The sequence below is a fragment of the Lepidochelys kempii genome, chromosome 2, assembly GCF_965140265.1.
Source record: "Lepidochelys kempii isolate rLepKem1 chromosome 2, rLepKem1.hap2, whole genome shotgun sequence".
Taxonomy (NCBI): domain Eukaryota; kingdom Metazoa; phylum Chordata; order Testudines; family Cheloniidae; genus Lepidochelys; species Lepidochelys kempii.
Window position 1 is genome coordinate 177,904,842 of NC_133257.1, and position 21,756 is coordinate 177,926,597.

At 40.6% G+C, this 21,756-nt stretch overlaps 1 protein-coding gene across 4 annotated transcripts in view; it reads right to left on the minus strand.

Annotated features, from left to right (window-relative positions):
• The window catches only part of SUGCT (succinyl-CoA:glutarate-CoA transferase), a 492,934-nt gene that overhangs the window by 48,517 nt on the left and 422,661 nt on the right, over nucleotides 1-21,756 (minus strand). For all 4 annotated transcript variants that reach the window (XM_073332837.1, XM_073332839.1, XM_073332838.1 and 1 more), the window contains one exon: nucleotides 17,357-17,420. In XM_073332837.1, the coding sequence (XP_073188938.1) occupies nucleotides 17,357-17,420 (64 nt within the window). The remainder of the gene's footprint in view (nucleotides 1-17,356; nucleotides 17,421-21,756) is intronic.

The window sequence follows — 21,756 nt, forward strand, 5'->3', positions numbered from 1 at the left end:
AAATGAAGCTATGTCAAATTATATGACAAAACCCAATTCTAACTGGATTGATGAGGCCTAGTGGTCCAATTTCACAGCTCTCTTCATATGTCACATGCACTAACGCTCTCAAGCTGAAAGACCAAAAGAAAAAAGTAGACCCACCAGAAATAGGTTGAAGAACTAAGACACTGGACTGAGGCCTGGTCTATGCCTAAAACTTAGGTCAACCTAGCTACATTACTCAGGGCTGTGAAAAATGTCATGCCCTGTGTGACACAGTTAGCGCGACCTAACCCCCACTGTAGATGTGGGGGTTAGCAGAATTCTTCCTTTGACCGAGCTGCCACCTCTTGGGAGGGTGGATTTACTACAATGATTGGGGAAACCTTTCCATCGCTGTAGTAAGTATCTACGCAGCAGCTGTGCTGCTGTAGCACTTGTAGCATAGACATGTTCTACCACTGACATGCTATGTGACTTTGAGCAAGTGGTTTCATCTTTCTTTGCCTCAGTTACCCCATCTGTAGAAATAGGGATAATCATACTAATGTCTCTTTATAAAATGTTTTGCCTTCTATAGATGAAAAGTGCTATATCTGATATAAGAGCTAAGCATTATTATTGTAAGTATAAATGTAACCTTTTTATATAAAACTTATATTATATGATGAAATAAATGTTTGTAAAATAAAATATGTTTCGATTTTCTGAAATGCGCAGCTGTCACCATCATCCAATTATCTGCATTATATACACCAAGAGCACCTAATTCTCTTCTCACACCAGTGTCACCCTGAGATAATTCTCTTGACATCATTGGTATTACCCTTGATTTGAATTGGTGTAAATGAGAAAGACTTATGCTCAGACTTTGTTAATATACTTTATGTGGCACTTTGACTTACTTCTGGGTGATCCTAGGGAAGAGAACAGCAGACTTTTAGAACTACTTAAAAACCTCTAATCACATTTCATGCCCTGTAACATCGCAACTGCCTGCAAATCATCCCCATTACATAAGAGACATAGGACATGTCTACACGAACACTTACTGCATGGCAACCTGAGTGTAAATCTATAGCGTCTGACATCCCGTGTGCTAGCTGTCCATGTGGACCCTGCTGCTATGCACTGAAAGCTCCCTAGTGACAAACTGATATAACAGGATAATTGACTGACTGTCATAATTTCTATTTCAGAGTAGCAGCTTTTTCTGTGAGGTAGCCTCTTTATATTCCCACTTATGAGATGGGCAGAGGTGAAAGTAAGCCGGTCTGGTCTGGTATGGCATACCGGTAAAAGCCGGTACACAGCCAACCGTACCAGCTGTGCCGCTGATGAGTGGGACCAAAAGGGGCAGCTTCCCTGGGCTGGCAATTTAAAAGGGCCTGGGGCTCCTGGCAGCGGCTGGAGCCCCTGGCCCTTTAATTCGCCTCCAGAGCCCCAGGGCTCCCGGACGCTGCTACTGCTACCATGGGGCTCCAGCGGTGATTTAAAGGGCCCGGGGTTCCCCGCTGCCGCTACTGCAGCCAGAGCCCTTTAAATCATCGGCGGAGCACCGAGGTAGCAGTAGCTGGGAGCCCCATGCCCTTTAAATCGCTGCCAGAGCCCTGGGGTAGTGGCAGCAGCTGGGAGCCCCAGGGCTCCAGCGACAATTTAAAGACCCCAGGGCTCCGGCCCTTTAAATTACTGCTGGAGCCCCGGGGTAGCCTTAGCAATGGCCAGGAGCCCCGGGCCCTTTAAATCACTGCTGGGCCGCACTGAAGGGCTAGCTGGGGGAGTCTGGCCCCAGCCCAGCCCCTTCCACCTGAGGCCTCGCCCCTTCTGGTTGACCCCCCACCACCACCTTGCTCAGGACCCCGGCCACTCTGCATACCAGTAAGTCACTTAAGTTACTTTCACCCCTGGAGATGAGATTCTTAGGCCCTGATTCTGTAAACCTGTTGTAAGGGCCTGTGGAATGCATGGATGAGAGTGGCTTCCCCAAACCACTAGCAGGTCATAATGGGCATGAACTGATTTCAGCTTCTTACAGTTGCTCTGGATAAATTACAGGTGCCTATCTCAAGACACCCAACAGTACTGTGCTGCCTATGCTGCCATAGACAATAGCTGAAGACAACCACTAACAAACAAAACCGCTCCATACCTAGGGTGTGGTGGAGGATGGTGATGGGCTGAATGGATGACCAGTTCAGCAATAAAAATCTAGTAGTGTCAGAGCAGGAAATACAGTATAGCTTTCCTCTTCTAATTCCTGTGGGAGTGTCACAGGGCAACTCAGTATCTATGCAGTGTACTTCACTGCCTGGCCAGTTCATATGCTCACACAGTCACAAATACACACCAGGGTGTTACCCTTTCACCATGTGTGTATTTATTCTTTTTTTCTGATAAAGTATCATAAAATCATAGGACTGGAAGGGACCTCAAGAGTCATCTTGTCCAGTCCCCTACACTCAAGGCAGGACTAAGTATTATCTAGACCATCCCTGACAGCTGTTTGTCTAACCTTAAAAATCTCCAGTGATGGAGATTATACAACCTTCCTAGGCAATTTATTCCAGTGCTTAACCACCCTGACAGTTGGGAAGTTTTCTCTAATGTCCAACCTAAACCACCCTTGCTACAATTTAAGCTCACTGCTTCTTGTCCTCTCCTCAGAGGTTAAGGAGAACAATTTTTCTCCCTCCTCCTTGTAACAATCTTTTATGTACTTGAAAACTGTTATCATGCCCCTCTCGGTCTTCCGTTTTCCAGACTAAACAAACCCAATTTTTTCACTCTTCCTTCATAGGTCATGTTTTCTAGACCTTTCATCATTTTTGTTGCTCTTCTCTGGACTTTCTCCAGTTTGTCCACATCTTTCCTGAAATGTGGTGCCCAGAACTGGACACAATACTCCAGCTGAGGCCTAATCAGCACTGTGTAGTGCGGAAGAATTATTTCTCGTGTCTTGCAATGTTTGCTTTTTTTGCAACAGTGCTACACTCTTGACTCATATTTAGCTTGTGATCCATTATGATCCCCAGATCCCTTTCTGCAGTACTCCTTCCCAAGATATCCCTCAAATTGTGCCAGCTTCTCGGAACTCTGAAGTTAGCTGTTTGCCAGCTCTCAGGCTCAGAACTCTTTGAAGGGGAAGGATTCCGATGAAAGTTTCAGGGATTCACCGCTAGATTCTCATGCTGTGATAAGGGACTCCCTAGGCATTAGTTACAATTTCTGTATTTGTTTTCCCTACCCTCCTTCTCAGTATTCCAGAAAGTACTTAAAAAGTAATGAAGTTCAGGACAGAATGGTGTCACCTGATTCTACACTATTGTCCATCCAAACTAGAGCTTCTCTCAATCTACCAATTCTTGATACATTTCCCTGTAGTCTGTGGAGTCTGGAATCAATGACTGAAATGCAGCGGGAGGAGAGAGGCAACTCAAAAGTCAAAGATTCTCTGATGATCGCATGCTTGCTGTCAGGAAATCCTAGCAAAAAGCAGGATTTGAGGAGCAGACCATTAAACTCCTGCTCTCAGGTTTGAAATAAAACAACTAATAAATCCTACAACAGGGTTTACAGGGACATTGATTTGTGGGCATAATCAAAGCCAGGAAGTAAAATTCCCTTTCAGGAATTAAACCACTAATCCTTGATTAGCTATCAAGGAAAGTAGCAGAGGTAAACATACTACCACCATTAAAATCCATGTCTCATCCTTAGCTTCTGTCTTCCCTGGAGTGGCTGGAAACAGAGAAATTGGAATACTTGCCAGAGCTGCCTCCCTTGTCAAAATTACTGAGCCCAAATATGACTCCTCTTGGGAAATTAGAGCCAGATTTTAAAAGACACGTATTTAAAGGTGAATGCACAGAATTGTGCACTGCTTTTATTCATATAAATACCTTGACTGTATGTGAAAAATAGGAATTGGTGCATGTACATGGCTAATGACTTGCTCTGTCATTAAGGAAAAGTCCAACAGAATTTAATAGAAAAGGATCCCCTTTCTATAGGTTTTTTAAAAATCTATTCTAAGTGATTTAAGAATTACATCCCTGCCATATAATTCTATGAGACAGTTCAAAAAAACACTGGGTAAAATTTTCAGATGTGCACAAGTGATTTATGAGTCAGTCTCATTTTCAAAAGAAATTTAGGCAATTATGAGTCTCAGTCTCACTGAAAGACAATGGGACTGAGGCTCTTAAGTGACCAGGGGACCAGGCCAACTGGGCACTTTTGAAAATTTAGTCTCTAAATCCCATACATTTGTACAGTACTTTCTTTTAAATCCTATTAAATTACTATAGAATCTTACAGATTTAATTCCTATTAATTTCTGTCAGACTTTTTCAAAAGGCTGTGCTCACACAACAGAAATATCCACCTAGTGCGCACAGTTGTGGTCTTTATGCACAAATTAGGTCTGTCAATTGAAAATGGGTATTTGCACACATCCATCTTTGAAACTCTGTCACTTAATGTTTTTTTTAAATCAGAAAGCCTCTACTGACAACTATTCTTGCCTTTATAGTTTCTTATACCATGTTTCTGAAAACAGCTGTTACCCTGCAGGAGATATTAAAATCTCATTCTGTTTTACAGGCTCCTTAGTCAGATTTAGTCTTTACATTAGTTCAAATACAGTGAAGTATTGAAGTAAGCCCTATGTATAGGGGAAACCAGCCACAAACTTTAGGTGAAAAAGACATAGGCCCTAAACTGTTTCAATTTTAAGGGATAAGTGGACACCAACTTGTGAAATGTAATGGGTCTTCATTCCCCTCAAATGACCTGAATTATCTGCTTTAAAATCAAGGGTAAATTGTTTTTACCATTGTTCTGCTTGACCTAGTTTTAAATATATTAAAAAACCACTATCCCATAGTCTAACAGATCTCTGTATTAAGAGAAACATTTTTTCTCATACAGGCCCTGATCCCATGCCCAATGACTTTCAACCAACTTTGGATCAGGCTGTTACTTTTTTGTCTTGATTTTATCCCTTTGCACATTGTTATACTTCCTTTTACAAAGCTAAATAATTCCTCATTGTTTGCTGGTATTTAAATACTTTGAATATTCGTAGACAGTGGTGCTGGTGCCCAGCGTGACTGGTAGGGCTGCAAGCTGCCCCACACCTCCGCTCCCATATTCCCCTCCAATGCCCTATCTTCCTCTACAGGATGGTCATGTATTCAAAGTGGAAAAACTGGGATACTGTTCAGGGTATTACTTGGAAGCATTTGGTGAGGGATAAAAGAGGTTGGTAGGGAAGTAGGAGAAAAGAGGCCTGCACCTTTATTCCTCTCCCATTTCTTCCCCCTTTCAACATGAAAAACTAGAACCCTTTAACATAAAGAGTAGGGTGAGAGAAAACAGTATTTATCCCTCTGTCTTCTCTTCACTGTCTCTTCTAGCCCCAACCGCTCTCCCTTTATCCTAACTTTCATACTACCATCCCCCACTGCTATCTCTCACCAGTCCAAATCCCTCCACACCCTTGCTCCACATTGACTCCAACAACAACCACCTGTGCACTCCCTAAAAGCCCACAAAAAACCCCAAAAGAAATGACAGTTAAAAGTTATACAACGCAGAGCTTCCTATTCACAAAAAAGGAGAAGTGCTGACGACCCCAGGAATTCTGTTATGGGCCTTTCTATGTCGATCTAATGAATGTAGGAGGCACTCAGATATTACAATGGTAGGTGCTGTACAAAACTGGATGGATAGATGGATGGATGGGCGGACATAAGTACAAAACATTGGGTTTGGAGTTGATAGGTATGTGGGTAGAATGAATGTATACAAGTTGATCAAATCAAATAATCAAAATTCACTGGACCACACAAAGCAACCTAAAGCTTAGAAGCATGAGCACATGATCTATTCTTCTATTCATATTAGAAAAATACACATCTAAGGAAAAATAATCTGAAACACAAATATTTATGGGAAAGAAAAGTCCAGAAAATAGTGACATTGGCATAGACTTTGTGATGACACTGGAAAGCAAATTAAATGTGAGTTTGAAGTGCAACATGACAGCAACACAGGTCAATGAAATTTTTAACCATGCATGCAGAAGCATCTAATATCACCATGCTAGGCAACAATAGTCTTTCTTAACTCTGCTCTAATGGAACCACACCTGGGATTCAGTTTCAGGCACAACATTAATAGAAAAAAGCTGTGGGGAGTACAGGGAAGAACAGCTAAAATGATCGGAAGTTTTGACTGACTGACTAGGAAGAAGGATTTCAAAAGTTAAGTATGTATAACTTCGATAACCAACAAGAAGGGCATAAAGAAGTATGGACAAGTAATAGCTTCTCCACAGTTAAGGACAAAATCTGAGCTTAATTTATATACTTGATATTGCCCACCTCTTCCCTATTCAACCAATTTCTGCTAAATCCACAAACATGCCGGATTAACTCTCCTGTGGGCCCGAGGCTATTAGATTTTGTGGGGCCCCTGTACATAAACCTTTTTCCTAATTTAAAACAAAATGATCACCATTATGGCATTGACGCTATTAGTGCTATACTAAATGTGCCTTTTAATTAACATAAAGCCATTCTGTGGTTACATTTCAGTCTTAAAACATGTAGAATATAGTTAAGTTAATTCAAAATAGCTTACTTCTTACCTTAGCACAGCTGTTATATTAGTTTCGTGGGCACGGGGGAGTTTGGGTGCAGGAGGGAGATCTGGGTTGGTGCAGAGTGTTGGGGTGCAAGAGAGGTTGAGGGGTGTGGGCTCTGGGAGGGAGTTTGGTGCAGGAGGGGATTCTGACCTGGGGCAAGGGGTTGGGGTGCAGACAGGGTGCGGGACCTGGGAGGGAGTTTAGGTGCAGGAGGGGATTCTGACCTGGGCCAGGAGATTGGGGTGCAGGAGGGGGTGTGAGGTGCAGGCTCTGGCCAGGAGGTGCTTACCACAGGCGGCTCTGGCCAGCAGTGCAGCAGGGCTCAGGCAGGCTGCCTGCCTGCATGCCATGGCCCCACGCCACTCCCAGAATAAGCCAGTGCTGGCACATCTCTGAGAGTCCCTGGGAGGAGGGGGACAATGTGTCTCCATGAGCTGCCTGTGCCCGCAAGTGCCACCCCCACTGTTCTCATTGGCCAGTTCCTGGCCAAGGGGAGCTGTGGGGACGGTGCTGGGGGCAGCATGTGGAGTCACCTCCCACCCCCAGGGGCTGCAGAGATGTGCTAGCAGCCGGCCACTTCTGGGAGCAGTGTGGGGCCACGCCATGCAGGTCGCCTGCCTGAGCCCTGTTGCACTGGACTTTTAGCGGCCCGGAGATCGCGATCGACTGGCAGAGGCTCCAGGATCGACCAGTCGATTGTAATCAATGGGTTGGTAGCCACTGAATTGTATATAATTATGGATTTATTTTTGCAGGGCCCCCCTTAGCCCAAGGCCTTGGGCTGCAGCCCCTAAAGCCCCTGCATTAATCCGGTCCTGTCCACAAATAAAGGAATGTTGTCTTCAGATATTGTGTAGGTCAGGTTAGGTGATGAAGAAGAATTTTTCTATCTGTCTAAGGTAGTTACATGACCCATCATTGCAGTATCTGAGTGCCTCACAATCTAATGAATTTATTCTCATAATATTTCTGTGAGGTAGATCACTGCTATTATCCCCCAGATGGGGAACTGAGGCATAGAGAAGCAAAATGACTTGTGTACGGTCACACAGAAAGTCTGTGGTGCAGCAAGAACTGGATCCAGGTATGCCAAGTGCTATGCCAGTGCCCTAATCACTGGAACATCCTTCCTCACCACCTATTAAATGTGAGATGATGTAAGCAAGAGGTTCTTAAATTATGACCCCTTAAAAATAGAGAGGTACCTCATAGTCCAAAATGTCTTCTTGCTTTTTTTATTCTTTTCAAGATAAATGCAGAAAGACAAGAAATAACCTTAGTTTAGTGGACTTGTCCAGTCAAGATTAAATACAAAAAGGCAAAGAATAGTTATTAACATTTTAAATAATAACCTCAGAATGACAAACTGGATTCAATAGCCTTAAATTAGGGTGCCAAAAAAGCTTTCATTCAAAAAAAAGTCTCTAAAATTATTCTATCCAGAGATAAACCTAAACAAATAAATCAATCACTACAGAGGCCTGTCAATCGAAAATATTAACACCAAAATGGAAAATTAATCAAGAGAAGCAGTACTGTCAATTAAGACACACACAAGAAATTGGTGGTTCTTCTAATGCTTTTTAGTCAGATTCCAACCTGAGAATAAAAAGTCAGAGAAAATTAAAATCAAGTTTATTTAGATTCATCTAGATGGCGTGAAGAACACTGTACTGCTTTGCTGCTGATTCCAACCTCTGCTAGTCCCTCTTATGCCTCTCCTGTGGACTTCCTAACATGCTCATTTTGCTGCTCAAATCTTTATATTGTACCTCCCCGTTATGTAATTTCTATATAGGAAAAACCTCTCTCTCCATTGATACTCTGTACTCCTATAACTTTTTGCAATTAAGTGTAAAATATATGTATGGAAGTGTGTATATATTGTGACAGGGTCAGGCCAGATGGCTATAGGAGAGTAATAGAAGGCAGATATATTAGCCCCAGGCTAAGTAGGTCCCTTTTCCCTGGGTAAGATAACAGGAAAGGTTCCAGAACAATCAGGAACCTTCTGGAGACAATTAAGACAGGCTGATTAGAACACCTGCAGCCAATCAAGAAGCTGCTAGAATCAATTAAGACAGGCTAATCAAGGCACCTGGGTTTTAAAAAGGAGCTCATTTCAGTTTGTGGTCTGCGTGTGAGGAGCTGGGAGCAAGAGGCACTAGGAGCTGAGAGTGAGAACGTGGACTGTTGGAGGACTGAGGTGTACAAGCATTATCAGACACCAGGAGGAAGGTCCTATGGTGAGGATAAAGAAGGTGTTGGGAGGAGGCCATGGGGAAGTAGCCCAGGGAGTTGTAGCTGTCACACAGCTGTTCCAGGAGGCACTCTAGACAGCTGCATTCCACAGGGCCCTGGGCTGGAACCTGGAGTAGAGGGCGGGCCCGGGTTCCCCCCAAACCTCCCAACTCCTGGTCAGACACAGGAGGAGTCAACCTGGACTGTGGGTTCAGAAAAATGGCCAAGCTGAGGGCTGCTATGAAGCTCCAAGGCAAGCAAATCCGCCAATAAGCGCAAGACCCACCAAAGTAGAGCAGGAACTTTGTCACAATATACACACACACACATTTTATATGAAATATAAAGATTTAATCAGTAAAATGAGCACTTTATATAAGTTACAAACACACATACACTTACACCAAAGGACTTAAAAAGCTCAATCTATCTTGCTTTTTGACAAGAAGAGTAAGAAGTGCTTTTGTTCATGGGGAGAAAACATTGCATACTAAAGAACTCTTTAATCCAGAGGAGAAAAGCATACAAAACCCAATTGCTGAAAGTTAAAGCAAGACAAATTCAAATTAGAAATAAGGCACACTTGGGGTATGTCTACAAAGCAAAAAACACCAAAAAACCAACAACCAAACATGCCAGTGAGTCTCAGAGCCTGATTCAACTGACTTTGGCTTGAACTATGGGGCCAAAAATACGTGTAGAAGTTCAAGTTCGGGCTGGAACCCAGGCTCTAAGGCCCTCCCCTCTCACTGGGTCTCAGAGCTCAGGCTCTAGCCCAAGTCCAAATGTCTACACACACCCCACAAGCCCAAGTCAATTGACCCAGGCTCTCAGACTGACTGCTGTAGGGTTTTGTTTTCTGCTGTGTAGATGTAGCCATATTTAACAGTGAGAGGGATTAACCATTGGGCCAAATTACCAAGGGAAGTAGTGGATTCCCCATCTCTGTATATCTTCAAATCAAGACTGGATGCCTTATTGTAAGCTATGTGTTAGTCAAACACAAGTTATTGGGCCCAGTGCAGCGGGTAACTGGATGAAATTCTATACAAGAGGACAGACTAGATGATCTTATCGTCACTTCTGGACTTAACATCTATGAAAATATGCTCTTTTAACAATTTAAATCCAGCCATTCACTCCACTCCTGGGATAGGGCTATGGAGGGCTCCTTTTGAAAATGGGGGAAGGGCTTGTTTGTTAGGAAGACATGGTGGGAGCATGCAAGGGGACTCGTACAGTCATCCCAGTGTTCTAGGGATTAAGGAAAATTGTCTAAATGTTTAAAACATATTCTGACATTTAATTAAACTAAACTTTTGAATTGACAGTGGATTCCTTTTCTTATCCAATAATTATTAAAGATCATAAAGATATACTTGCAATTTATGGGCGCTGAAGTAATTTGGCTGTTTTACAATGCACCCGAGGCACACATATATATCTTTACAATCACACACCCTGTGCAGTGTGAGCACCTGGCTGTGCTTGGTCACAGAGGAAGGGGATAGGAAAATGCTTTCTGAGCTATTTGAACAGGCAGAGGTGAGGGACTATTTTGTGCAAAACAACAAAAATAGTGGTTTTTGTTCCTAAATAAAACTGAATTCCAGAGACACATATGACAGCTGCAATAAATGTTACCTCTGGTGAGAGGATAACCCTTTAGACAAAATGGTTGCCTAAATAATTCCGTTTCTTTTGTTTGATTCAGATGTATGACTGAGTGCAGAAAAGTGATATTTTTGTTTATTTGTATCATTGGAAAAGTTTCTAGTGTAAAACAAAGAAAGCCAGATAGTAACTCACTGAAGATGGAGAAAAAAATAAAGAAAATCTTTTCATCCTTAGAAATAAAACCACTGACTAAATAATATGCAGAGTTACACTCATTCACAGGTTTTATTTTACTCAGTACTGTATCATACAGAGTAGGTGGGAGTGCTCTCTTTTGTTTTAAGAAAATATCCTTCTGTCATTTTGACTTCAAAAGCAGGAAGAAACGTGCTATAAAATAACTGCTTTGACTGCCACATATGCATATAACCTAAAGAGAGACTTAAATAAAAACTCTAAGGTCTGCAAAGAGCAACTTCCAGCTGAGACAAGCTTAACACAAGGGCAGACTCACTATTGGCTCAGCTGACAGAACTGCTGTCTGCGGAACACAAAATTCCTAGTTCCAGTCCATGCCATAGTGATGCGTAGGATGCATGCACAGCCAATCTGGATTCAGGGAAAGGTGTGATGGCCCCCGAGGATGGAAGTCACAGCAATGGGTAAGACTAGAGTGACCAGATAGCAAGTGTAAAAAATCAGAAGATGCGGTGGGAGGTAATAGGTGCCTATATAAGAAAAAGCCCCCAAAATCAGGACTGTCCCTATAAAAATCGGGACATCTGGTCACCCTAGGTAAGAGGCAGTGTACTTCTTCTTCCCTAGTAAGTGGGGAAGCATTGATTAAGGTGCACAGGCCATTCTACCATTAGGGTGTGTGTGAGTGTGTGTGTGTGTGTGTGTGTGATCACTTTATAAAATGCTAAGAAGAAAACATGCTGGAGGAGTAAGGAGGTTTGCTATTTATTCTTCACTTTAAAAGAAATGCCATCACATTCCAAATTAAATTTTTTTAAAAAAAGTCCTTTACTTTTCTGAATAATCCCCAAACTCAAAACATATTCCTTAACTTCCCCACTACCTCATTTCTGGTTTTGCAATCAGTACCAATCTACTGTTTATATATATACTTTTAAGATTTTTTTAAAGTATTTTGAGGATAGCCAAGTGAGATGACATACATCATTTCTGCAGAGTTCCTGCAATGGTACTGAATTCCTCAAAATTGAAATCAGCTCTGCAAATGTAAAAGACATAAACAGTCAGTGCTGATGACTAAAAAAGGTGAATGAGGTAACAGTAATGCTAGTGAAGCTGTTTGTCTCCAATGTGCCATAAATAGTGAAGTGAAATTAAAATTTTTCAATCAACGTTAGCTATGCACACGCGCACACACAAAAGCACACCAAGAATGTGTGATGAAAAGCAGACAGGATCAGAAGTCCAGGCAGGGGCTCTTGTAGAGAATTGCTGGGATGTTTTATTTTGTTGTTGTTCCTGTAGTGTGAGATCTCCTAGCTGCAGGAAACAATGTATTGTAGCACAGATTTCTTTAATTTCCTGCAAAATCCCTCAATGCAGGACAACACTTTTCAATGAACATGTATCTAGTCCTACTGAACCTTCCTCCCTTTCCCAACGCTAAAAGATTGAAAAGAAGACGGCATAGTTAACAACAGTCTGAGGTTTCTGGCAAGTTGATTCAATACAAGGAAATCCCATCGCAGTTTTCTTCCTTTATAATCATCCTGCCTTGTTTTCCTGGGCAAAATAAATAAGTCAAAAAAGCACTTGACACTTCAGTATCACCTTCCTTCTGAAGACAGCAAAGTGTTTTTCAAATGTTAATAAATTAAGACTCACAACAACACCCCCGTTAAGTATGTTATTATTTTGACCCAAAGTCATCTGTGGCATAAAAAAGAAGACAATCCAGATTTCCTGACTCCCCATCCTGTCCCTTAACCAGATGGCCATTATTTTTCCATAACTGTGATATAACAATTTGGTATCATGGAAGCACCTGTGATGTAACCAGTCCTAGATTATGACACCAATGAATGAATTGGACAGTAGGAACAGGCTGATTATGAACAAAAATATTCTTCTCTTCTTTTCACACAATATATTTGTAATCCACAATGACAAGAGAAGAAATACAGGAAAAAAGGGATAGTTCTACATAGAAGGTTGGCTAATCAGTGTAGATGCTCTGAACACAGCCCCAGATTCAAGTGGGAGGAGCTTTTGTCCTGTTTCATAGAAAAGATTAACCATAGGTAAGGTGACTTGGTTAGCCCACAGAGGCTGAGTCTGCACCAAAAAGGAATACTGCAATGAGTCAGGATCATTCCTTCAAACGCATATAAATGATCTCAAGACACTGAAGGAAGCCTGTGACAGAATGCATGATATAGGACTGTTTCCCTTCACTCTAACTCCACCCCACTCAAAACTAAGTTGCCACTGTTCAAAGTTTCAAACATATAGCATTACATCAGCAAACAGCATGTTTCAAGGTGCCCCTCCTCATATACTCTCACTTATCACATCCATGATATCTGCAAACACAATGGGGGCTCAGTGTTGAACCTGTTGCAGGCCAGCGTCTACCGGAAATTCTCTACTGTAGCCCCATTTAGTTTGACTACAGTATTCACTTCATCATACATATCCTTCTGGCATGCTTCTCCGTTGCAAACTCCACCCAACTAATTCTCTTGGTACACAATTGCACATCTTCTCCAGATCCACAAAGACCACATCCAATTGCCAACTCTTTTCTGTGAATGTCTCTATGAGAATTTGTAGCACAAACATGGCAACAATTGTGATCCTTCCTGGCATGAATCCCTACTGACCTTTCCAAATTTCGACCATGCCACTTAGGCCCTATGACAAAGATGTTCAAGGCAAATAAAGACCACCTTAAAATAAATCTTGTTGGGAAAGTAGGGCTCATCAGCCTTGACAGGCAGCTCATCTAGGAGACCGAAAACTCCAATTTCAAACCAATGGTGTCAGGCTTGGACAGCTGACCTACCAAGCTCATCCAACAGATATGCTCATGAGTGTTTCTACCTTAAAAGGTTAATAAAGTGGACTGTATACATTTTTGTCTGTCCGGTTTAGGTTTTTGTTGTTGTTTTTTAACTATTTTTAAAAAATAGTGATAAAAGGCAAGTTTTTACAGGCCAACACTGTATCTTGGATAATGCAGATGTTGGGAAAGTTGTTATTTGGGCTTTCAAAGTCATATATGAAATATACCATAATTGGACAGATTTGGACAATAGTTCATGCTATAAAAAAAAAGGGGTTGGTGTATATTACACCCCATGTAGCCATTAAAAATACATTGCCCAGTGGCCCACACAAAGCAAGAGAAAATGCTGCTTTGGTGGCAAATGAATTGATGTTCTTCACCAGAAGAGTTTAGGATTAAATCAGATTCCAAGGCTTCCTCAACTTTGTTCACTAGTTTAATTTGGCTGCCCCAGTACCACCCAGTGAGATTTGGGTTTTCCCTTATAGCTAACCTCTCTCTTCCATTATTTTTCTGTCCTCAAAGGGTCTGTGGTGCTCTCCATTCAGAATGATCATTCATTTTCTTAAACGTATTTAACTCCCCTTCCAGATCTCTGTGTATCCATCCATCTCACTAGATTCGTATATGGCATCTATGGCTGTGGTATCTGAGTGCTGAATGAAGATGTTAATTAAGACCAGGTAAAAACAATCAACGTGCAAAGAACCATACATATTTTTATTCATCTTTTTAAAAATTCTCTTACAGCCTTCTGCACAACCATCTTTCCAGTCAGAACAAATGAGCTTCTTTCTTCTATATCTAAGATATATATCTAAATCTATACAAGAAGATCTTAACAATACTTTTACTAATAGCAGTAGCATGTATGTACAAAGACGTCCTTAAATAAACAGTAATATTACCACCCGTCTAGAAGTAGAAAATACCAAACTATTAAGTTATATCTTGACTAAAAGCAATGTAAGTGAATACAAATATATTTCTACCAATTTACCTCCTCCACCACGAAAACCCATCAACACCTGATGTGTTGTTCTAAGTCTTAAATACCTAAAGAGCATGGGAAAACATAGAGAACTAATGCCTGCCATCTCTCATTGGCATACAGTATATCTCAACTGGGGACTACAACAAGAAGGAAACATTCAGAATCCTGACTTTAAATGGAAGAAAAACCAAATGTAGTAGCCCTATAAGCAATTTTCAAAAGATAATTAAAATCAAGAGATGGGCCTACATCAGGGGTTCTCAAATTGGGGACTGGGACCCCTCAGGGGATCACGAGGTTATTACATGGGGGGTTGAGAGCTGTCAGTCTTCACCCCAAACCCCACTTTGCCCCCAGCATTTATAATGGTGTTAAATATATTAAAAAGTGTTTTTAATGTATGGGGGGGGGGGGCGGGGGGACGCACTCAGAGGCTTGGTATGTGAAAGGGGTTACCAGTACAAAAGTCTGAGAACCCCTGGCCTACATCAAAAAATTCAAAGGTGAAATCCTGGCTTCACTGAATTCAATGGCAAAATTCCTATTAACTTAATGGAGCCAAGATTTTGCCCCAATTGAAGACCCAGATCTGTATTTGAACTCACTCACAGTGTGGGGGTGTGTGGATAAGGGTGTTGGTTCAACCCAATATATGTGGTTCAACCCAATATAATAGAAAGACGGAGGCCAGCCACAAAGTTCAATGATAAAAATCTTCTAGTGTGAGTACTCACTTATTCCTAATAAGTGTATTGCTGCATTCGTAACTTTGCTTAGCAACACAAAAGACTATCAGTCAAGAACTTCAGGTGTGATGTCTGCTTCACCCATTTCATTTGGTAAAAATTTGTCTAGATGTGGATCAGAGATAACACTCCAGTTTGGTCTAGGGCTGATAGCCTCCCCCCAATACTATTATGGATATATGTTTTTGAAATATAAGACTCATTGTCCAGCATCTATATTAAAAACTGTCTTAAGCAGCTTCAAGTAGAAACCACTCATACAATGGAGGTGGTCTCTATCTAACAGTTGAATATAATTGCACTGGAAACGTCTCAGAAACACTTTTTAATGGATATTGAGGATGGAGTTGCCTACTGGAGGTTGCTTTAGTGCAGTTTTCATTCTAAGCCAAAGATATATCTCTGACCTGAGTAATGGAGGATGCTCCTAAGTTCTACCACCAACAGTAATCAAGCTCTTAATGTCATTTCTAAGTTATGGGTAGAGCCATACAGTGTCATTATGTTTACCCTCATTCCCCTGCTCCATGCCAAGATAGGAAGTAATTCTGCTTTTCCTGCTCAACTGTCCAATGATCATTTCAGCCATCTGCTTTAATACAAAAAGCCCTTCATAGAAGCCCATCTAAATGGCAAACCATTAGAGAATAAAATGATTTATTTTAGTTTCACTGCACTGTCACGAGTTTTTAGTTTTAATAAAGTAAAAAAAAACCTAAGGATTTGGGAAGTGCTGTAGCTTACCTATGTGAAAACTTTCTTTCTTGCCAGTGCTTTCTATCTCTGCTGACAGACATTAGAACATTCCTTTCATCTCCTTTCTCTTCTTGCAGTTTAACTTCGCCCCTGAAGGACTATTTTCTTTCCCAAAGATAGATTATGTACTGCATGCAACATGAAAATTTACACACTTTTCCTGTTGCCATCTGCAAGGCTTTTCTACCTGTTTTTTTTTTTTAATTGAAACCAAAAACCTTGCTTGCCTTTTCATTTTAGACAGACAAAAGGGATTTAACTTTTTTCATGAAGAGTAAAATATTAAGAGGTACATTTTCATAAATGCTCATTTGAATTGTGGAAACATATCAGAGTATTTTCTCCCAAATTTCTCAATCCGGTGAGGTCCAAATGTGGGACACAATGTGTGACAAAGACCAAAAATGAAGCATACAAAAAAATTATTCATGCAGGAAAACATAAAATGATATGGGGTTCATTCCTCTCAAAAAACTCTTTTCTGTAACCCAGTGTGACTCCAGGATGTGCAACTTAAGAAAAACTTTATGGGTCAAATTATTCCTACAGCTATGTGTGTGCAACTGAGCTGAAATTGATGGGAATTGGATGCATGTATCAGAGGCTGGTATTTGGCACTGAAAGTTTTTACATAAAGAGGTGACATTATAAAAATAAAGCTGAAAGATGCTCTTCATGGAGGGGGGAAAGGGAAATTTGTGAGAAAGGAAGGTGTAGGGAAGCAGCAAGATTTGAGTGTTCAGGATTGACCTAACTGTTCCTATTGAAATCAATAAGAGTTTACCATTTACCTCAGTGGAGGAAGACTTAGTCCAACTATGATAGCTTGTCCAGTCTCAATTAGGAAAAACATAAAGGGACTTTTTCCATCTCCTACAGATCTCAGAAACTCCTTGGTAAAGAAGTTAAGAACAGCTAACCAGACTTTTTCACTGCAGAGCCTGCTGTCAAGCAAAAGACCGTGCTTCAGGATGAGTGGCCCCTTTTTTGTTTTGTTTTTACAAAAAAAAGGCCTAAAAGCAGAGTTTACGCAATACTCAGAGTAAACCTAAATCAAAAAAATATTCATATAGGTGCTTTAATGATCATATTTCTAACAGTGGGGGTTTGCAAACACTATCAAATTCATGTTCATATTTTAGGAGAAGCAAACTACAAAATACATGAACTCGTCCCATACATACCCATTTCCCTGCTACTAGAACAAACATGAGCACAGGTGTCAACTGTCAGTCAAACATCCATTCACAAGACTGAAATGCCAGGGCACATCACTTCATTTTTTTTAAAAGTTCTATTTAGAAAGAAAAATTAAATATTCCAACCTGGGACAGCTATCTTCCCTACTGTTGGATGATCCATTTCCATGATAAGTCCATTGTGCCGCACCTAAAAAAGCACATATGTAAACCACAAATACAATTAATTAGTAGACTCAAGAGGAAAATAGGCAACATCAATACTGTCACAAAAAGACATTATGAAAAATATTCATTCACTAAAATTTTCAATTACCTGCAGGCCAACATTGTCAAAATGAAGTACCTTAATGTTAGACACCTAAAACTTACTTATATATCTAAATAAATGCTTGAATAAGGTTTTTTGTGTCTAATGTTAAGTACTTCAGTTTGAAAATGTTGACATTTTTTTTTCAGTTTAATCCCCAAGTTGTAATATTACTGAGAATCACTAGAAGGCTTTACTGCAAATATTCTTACTGAATGCATAGGCATTTAGATCTTGGCTCCTGGTGTGCAGAGTTAAGTCCGAGTAGATGAGCTCCCACCATCTTTAGCTTTTAAACCCTTTGGACAGTGATTGGTTCTTTTCTGTGTTTGTATAGCACCCATCACAATGGGGCCCTAAGCCTTTGGGTACTATCATAATATAATTATTTACTACTAATAATAAATAATAATAGGCAGGGAGTGGACAGGAAGTGGACAAAGCCTTGGCTCCGCCCTGACACTCACCCCTTCAAATATGCCAGACAGCAGGGCTAAATCTGCACCAAAGAATAGTAACCTGACATGATAAGCCATGGATTTGACAGGTGGCTCTGCATAGTCACAGATTCACTGGCACGCCCCTCAAACCACCCTCCATGCAGCTGTGGATGAAACCTCCAGTAAGCACGTTTTTAGCCAGTATAGACATTGAATGGTTTCACACGCCCTTGATTATTTTCTTCAGTTTTAAAGCAATTAATTTCAAATAAGGTATATAAATGTTCGAAAAGAGAGTCGTAAATAACACCACATTTTTAAGCATTTACCTTACATAAAGATATTAAAGACCTAAGGGTAACATATATTCTCCTGTTTTTTCTGCCATTATTCAATTGCTCTTGAACTTGCTAGGGAACAAACTATACAGTGTTCTGCTATTATCCTTTAAGAGGGTAATTACACGTTTTTTGGTCTCTGTGTGTGTTTTATATGGCATACATGACATATACTCTACCAAGGGTATATCTTCAGTGGACCTGTCATAAATCATAAACAGAATTTTTGTTTTTCCTTTTTATTTTTAATCAAGAAACAAATATCTAATTACCATTAACATAGATTCATAGATATTTAGGTCAGAAGGGACCATTATGATCATCTAGTCCGACCTCCTGCACAATGCAGGCCACAGAATTTCACCCACCACTCCTAAAAAAGACCTCACACCTATATCTGTGCTATTGAAGTCCTCAAATTGTAGTTTGAAGACCTCAAGGAGCAGAGAATCCTCCAGCAAGTGACCCGTGCCCCATGCTACAGAGGAAGGCGAAAAACCTCCAGGGCCTTCCAATCTGCCCTGGAGGAAAATTCCTTCCCGACCCCAAATATGGCGATCAGCTAAACCCTGAGCATATGGGCAAGATTCATCAGCCAGATACTACAGAAAATTCTTTCCCGGGTAACATAAAACGCTGATGGTTTTTCTAATTCCAAATCCCAGGTAGATGTGTATTTTTCCTCTAGATACCCATTTATATTTTTTCCATTGTTCTAACACTGGTATTTTAATGACATAATCAGAATTTTTAGAACCATTTATTTTGTTAAAGAAAGTCTAAATATAGATAAGCTCCTGCCAGCCAATTTTTAAATTTCTGATGTATTGACCAGTTTGGTAGTGGATTATCTGTTAGGGTGTGGACAAAGTTATGGGTCTCTAATTTTAATAGAGGGGATGACTAGGAAAATCTCACTGCTAAACAATTAGTGTCAAAAAGTTAGGCCATCTATTTCTCATTTTCTGAGGTTACTCTGTTTAGCTGGCAGTTGGAAGTGCAAAGCATATCTGATGGAAGACATCAGAGAAGGAAAGGCTGTTAGCTACCCAATAATATTCTTGAAAATTCAGCCTCTTTTCTTCTTACTCTTAATAAGGAAGATTTTCTTGATCCATGTTGATTTTGTTAATTCTTTTAAGTCCAAATGCAGGAAAGCAGGTAAGTACATGTTGAACTCAAAGCCAGGAGAACACGCATGTGCTTAAAGTTGAACACGTGCTTGGCTTTATTGAACTGAGGCCTAAATGAAATGTTTAGAAAGAACATTAGCAATCATAAAATAGCTATAAAACTCTATAAGAACTAGTCAGGGCTAAAGGATTTTTCTCCTCTTCATTGTCTCTAATTTCTTTTTTGGTTAACATAGACTGCTGCTTATGACACTTGGCAAATTCTTCTCTTTGTGGAATCATATGCCATATGCCCCTTTTTGCGCTTACGTTAAGTAATAAAAGCTTTTTTCTTTGGTATCAATCTATCTAATTTTTTCTCACTCACACAGGAGGTTTGTTTGAGATGTAGTCATGTTTCCCCCTCATTTTCGTAGTTGATACGGTGTTGATTTTATTATTATTATTTCTGTTCTTGTCAAACCTAGGCATCCCAGTCATGGTTGGGGGCTCCATTGGACTAGGTGCTGTGCAAACACAGAACAAAAAAACAGTTCCTGACCCAAAGAGTTTATAATTTAAGTATGAGAAAAAAGACAACAGATGGATAGATAGACTGACTTAGGGAGGAGTACAAGGAAACAATGAGATAACAACAGTGAGAGTAATTAATCACTGGAACAATGTATCAAGGGGCGTGGTCGGTTCTTCATCACTGACAATTTTCAAATCAAGATTGGATATTTTTGTAAAATAGATAGTCTAGGAATTACTTTAGGGAAGTTCTATGGTCTGTGTAATACTGGAGGTCAGACTAGATGACCACAAAGGTCCCTTCTGGCCTTGGAATCTATGAATATTGGTCAGTGTGACAGGCAGTGGTTTCAGCACACCAGCAACCTAACCATTGTCAAGTTTTTTGTAAGCTTCATGGCAAAGGAGAGCTTTAAGGAGGGAGCTCTTCCCAAGTGTCAGAGCGGCAACGTGGGAGAAAGCATGAAGTTGTTCGTTTGAAAATTTAACAAGTGCATGATGGAGGCTGACATCATAGGCCTATCAGAGGCAGGAGTCAACATCTCAATACTGAATGACAGATGGCAGTTAGGGTGAGGATAGGCCATGAAGGGCCTTACAAGTGAAGAAAAGTAGTTCACCTTTCATGTATGATAGAGAAGAAGGAACCAGGGGAGGAATGCAAAAAGAGGGATGACATGGTCAAAGTGATGGTTTAGGGAAATGATCTTTGCAGCAGCATTCTGAATGGATATCAGTGGAGCAAGGTTGTATTTGTAAAGACCAGAGAAAAAGATGTTTCAGAAATCAATATGCAAGATGATTATAGCCTGGATGAAAGTTTTAGGTGTGTGGATGGATAGGCAAGGCCATATCTTATGCAGAAAGAATATGCAAGATTTAGACATATCCAGGGTCCTAGAGAGAGGTTCGAGTGAAATATGGGCCTGAGTGAAATGCTGAATATCCAGGCAGAGATGTCAGCGAGACAGGCTGAGAGTTTTCCCTCTCGGAGTGATGGTTTGTCTAATATGCTGGAATCCTTATCACTCTTATATTTGCTTTCCAGAGTTACTAATCCTCACGCCCGTATATTTAGTTCCATCCTCTGTTTCTGTTTTTGGAGTGATGCAATGCTTATCAATTAGCCCCAAAACAATGGAATTGGCCAAAAAGTTGATTTTTTTCTCACAAAGAAATATTGGGGTTTCCAAAATAGAAAATAACAAGGAGAATGACTGAGTCTTCATGGTCTCTTCCCTACAAGCATCCTATCAGTTTTGAGGGTGATCCTTATGGACACATTGTCTCATGAAGTAACACCACCTATCCCCATACCATCCTAATGAAGGAGCTAATGTTTACTCTCATTATCCATCAGGGAAAAATAAATTATGGAGAAGGAACAAAGGGCCTAATACTTCACTACGTCACACCTTGCTGTGCTCATTTACATCTTCTGAAAATTAAATGCAATGCGGATGCAACTTGCTACCATTCTGATTTTGGAGAGTCTTACCCCCACTTTGTATTCACTTTGCATAGTTTAAGGCCATGGAAACCAGGCCCAGAAGATATAATTCGATGGGGTGCTGCCATCCTCAGGCATCTACTGAGTTAATATTACAGTAGAACCACAGAGTTACGAACACCTTGTGAATGGAGGTTGTTTGTAACTCTGAAATGTTCATAACTCTGAACAAAACGTTACGGTTGTTCTTTCAAAAGTTTACAACTGAACATTGACTTCATACAGCTTTGAAACTTTGCTATGGAGAAGAAAAATGCTGCTTTTAACTATCTTAATTTAAAT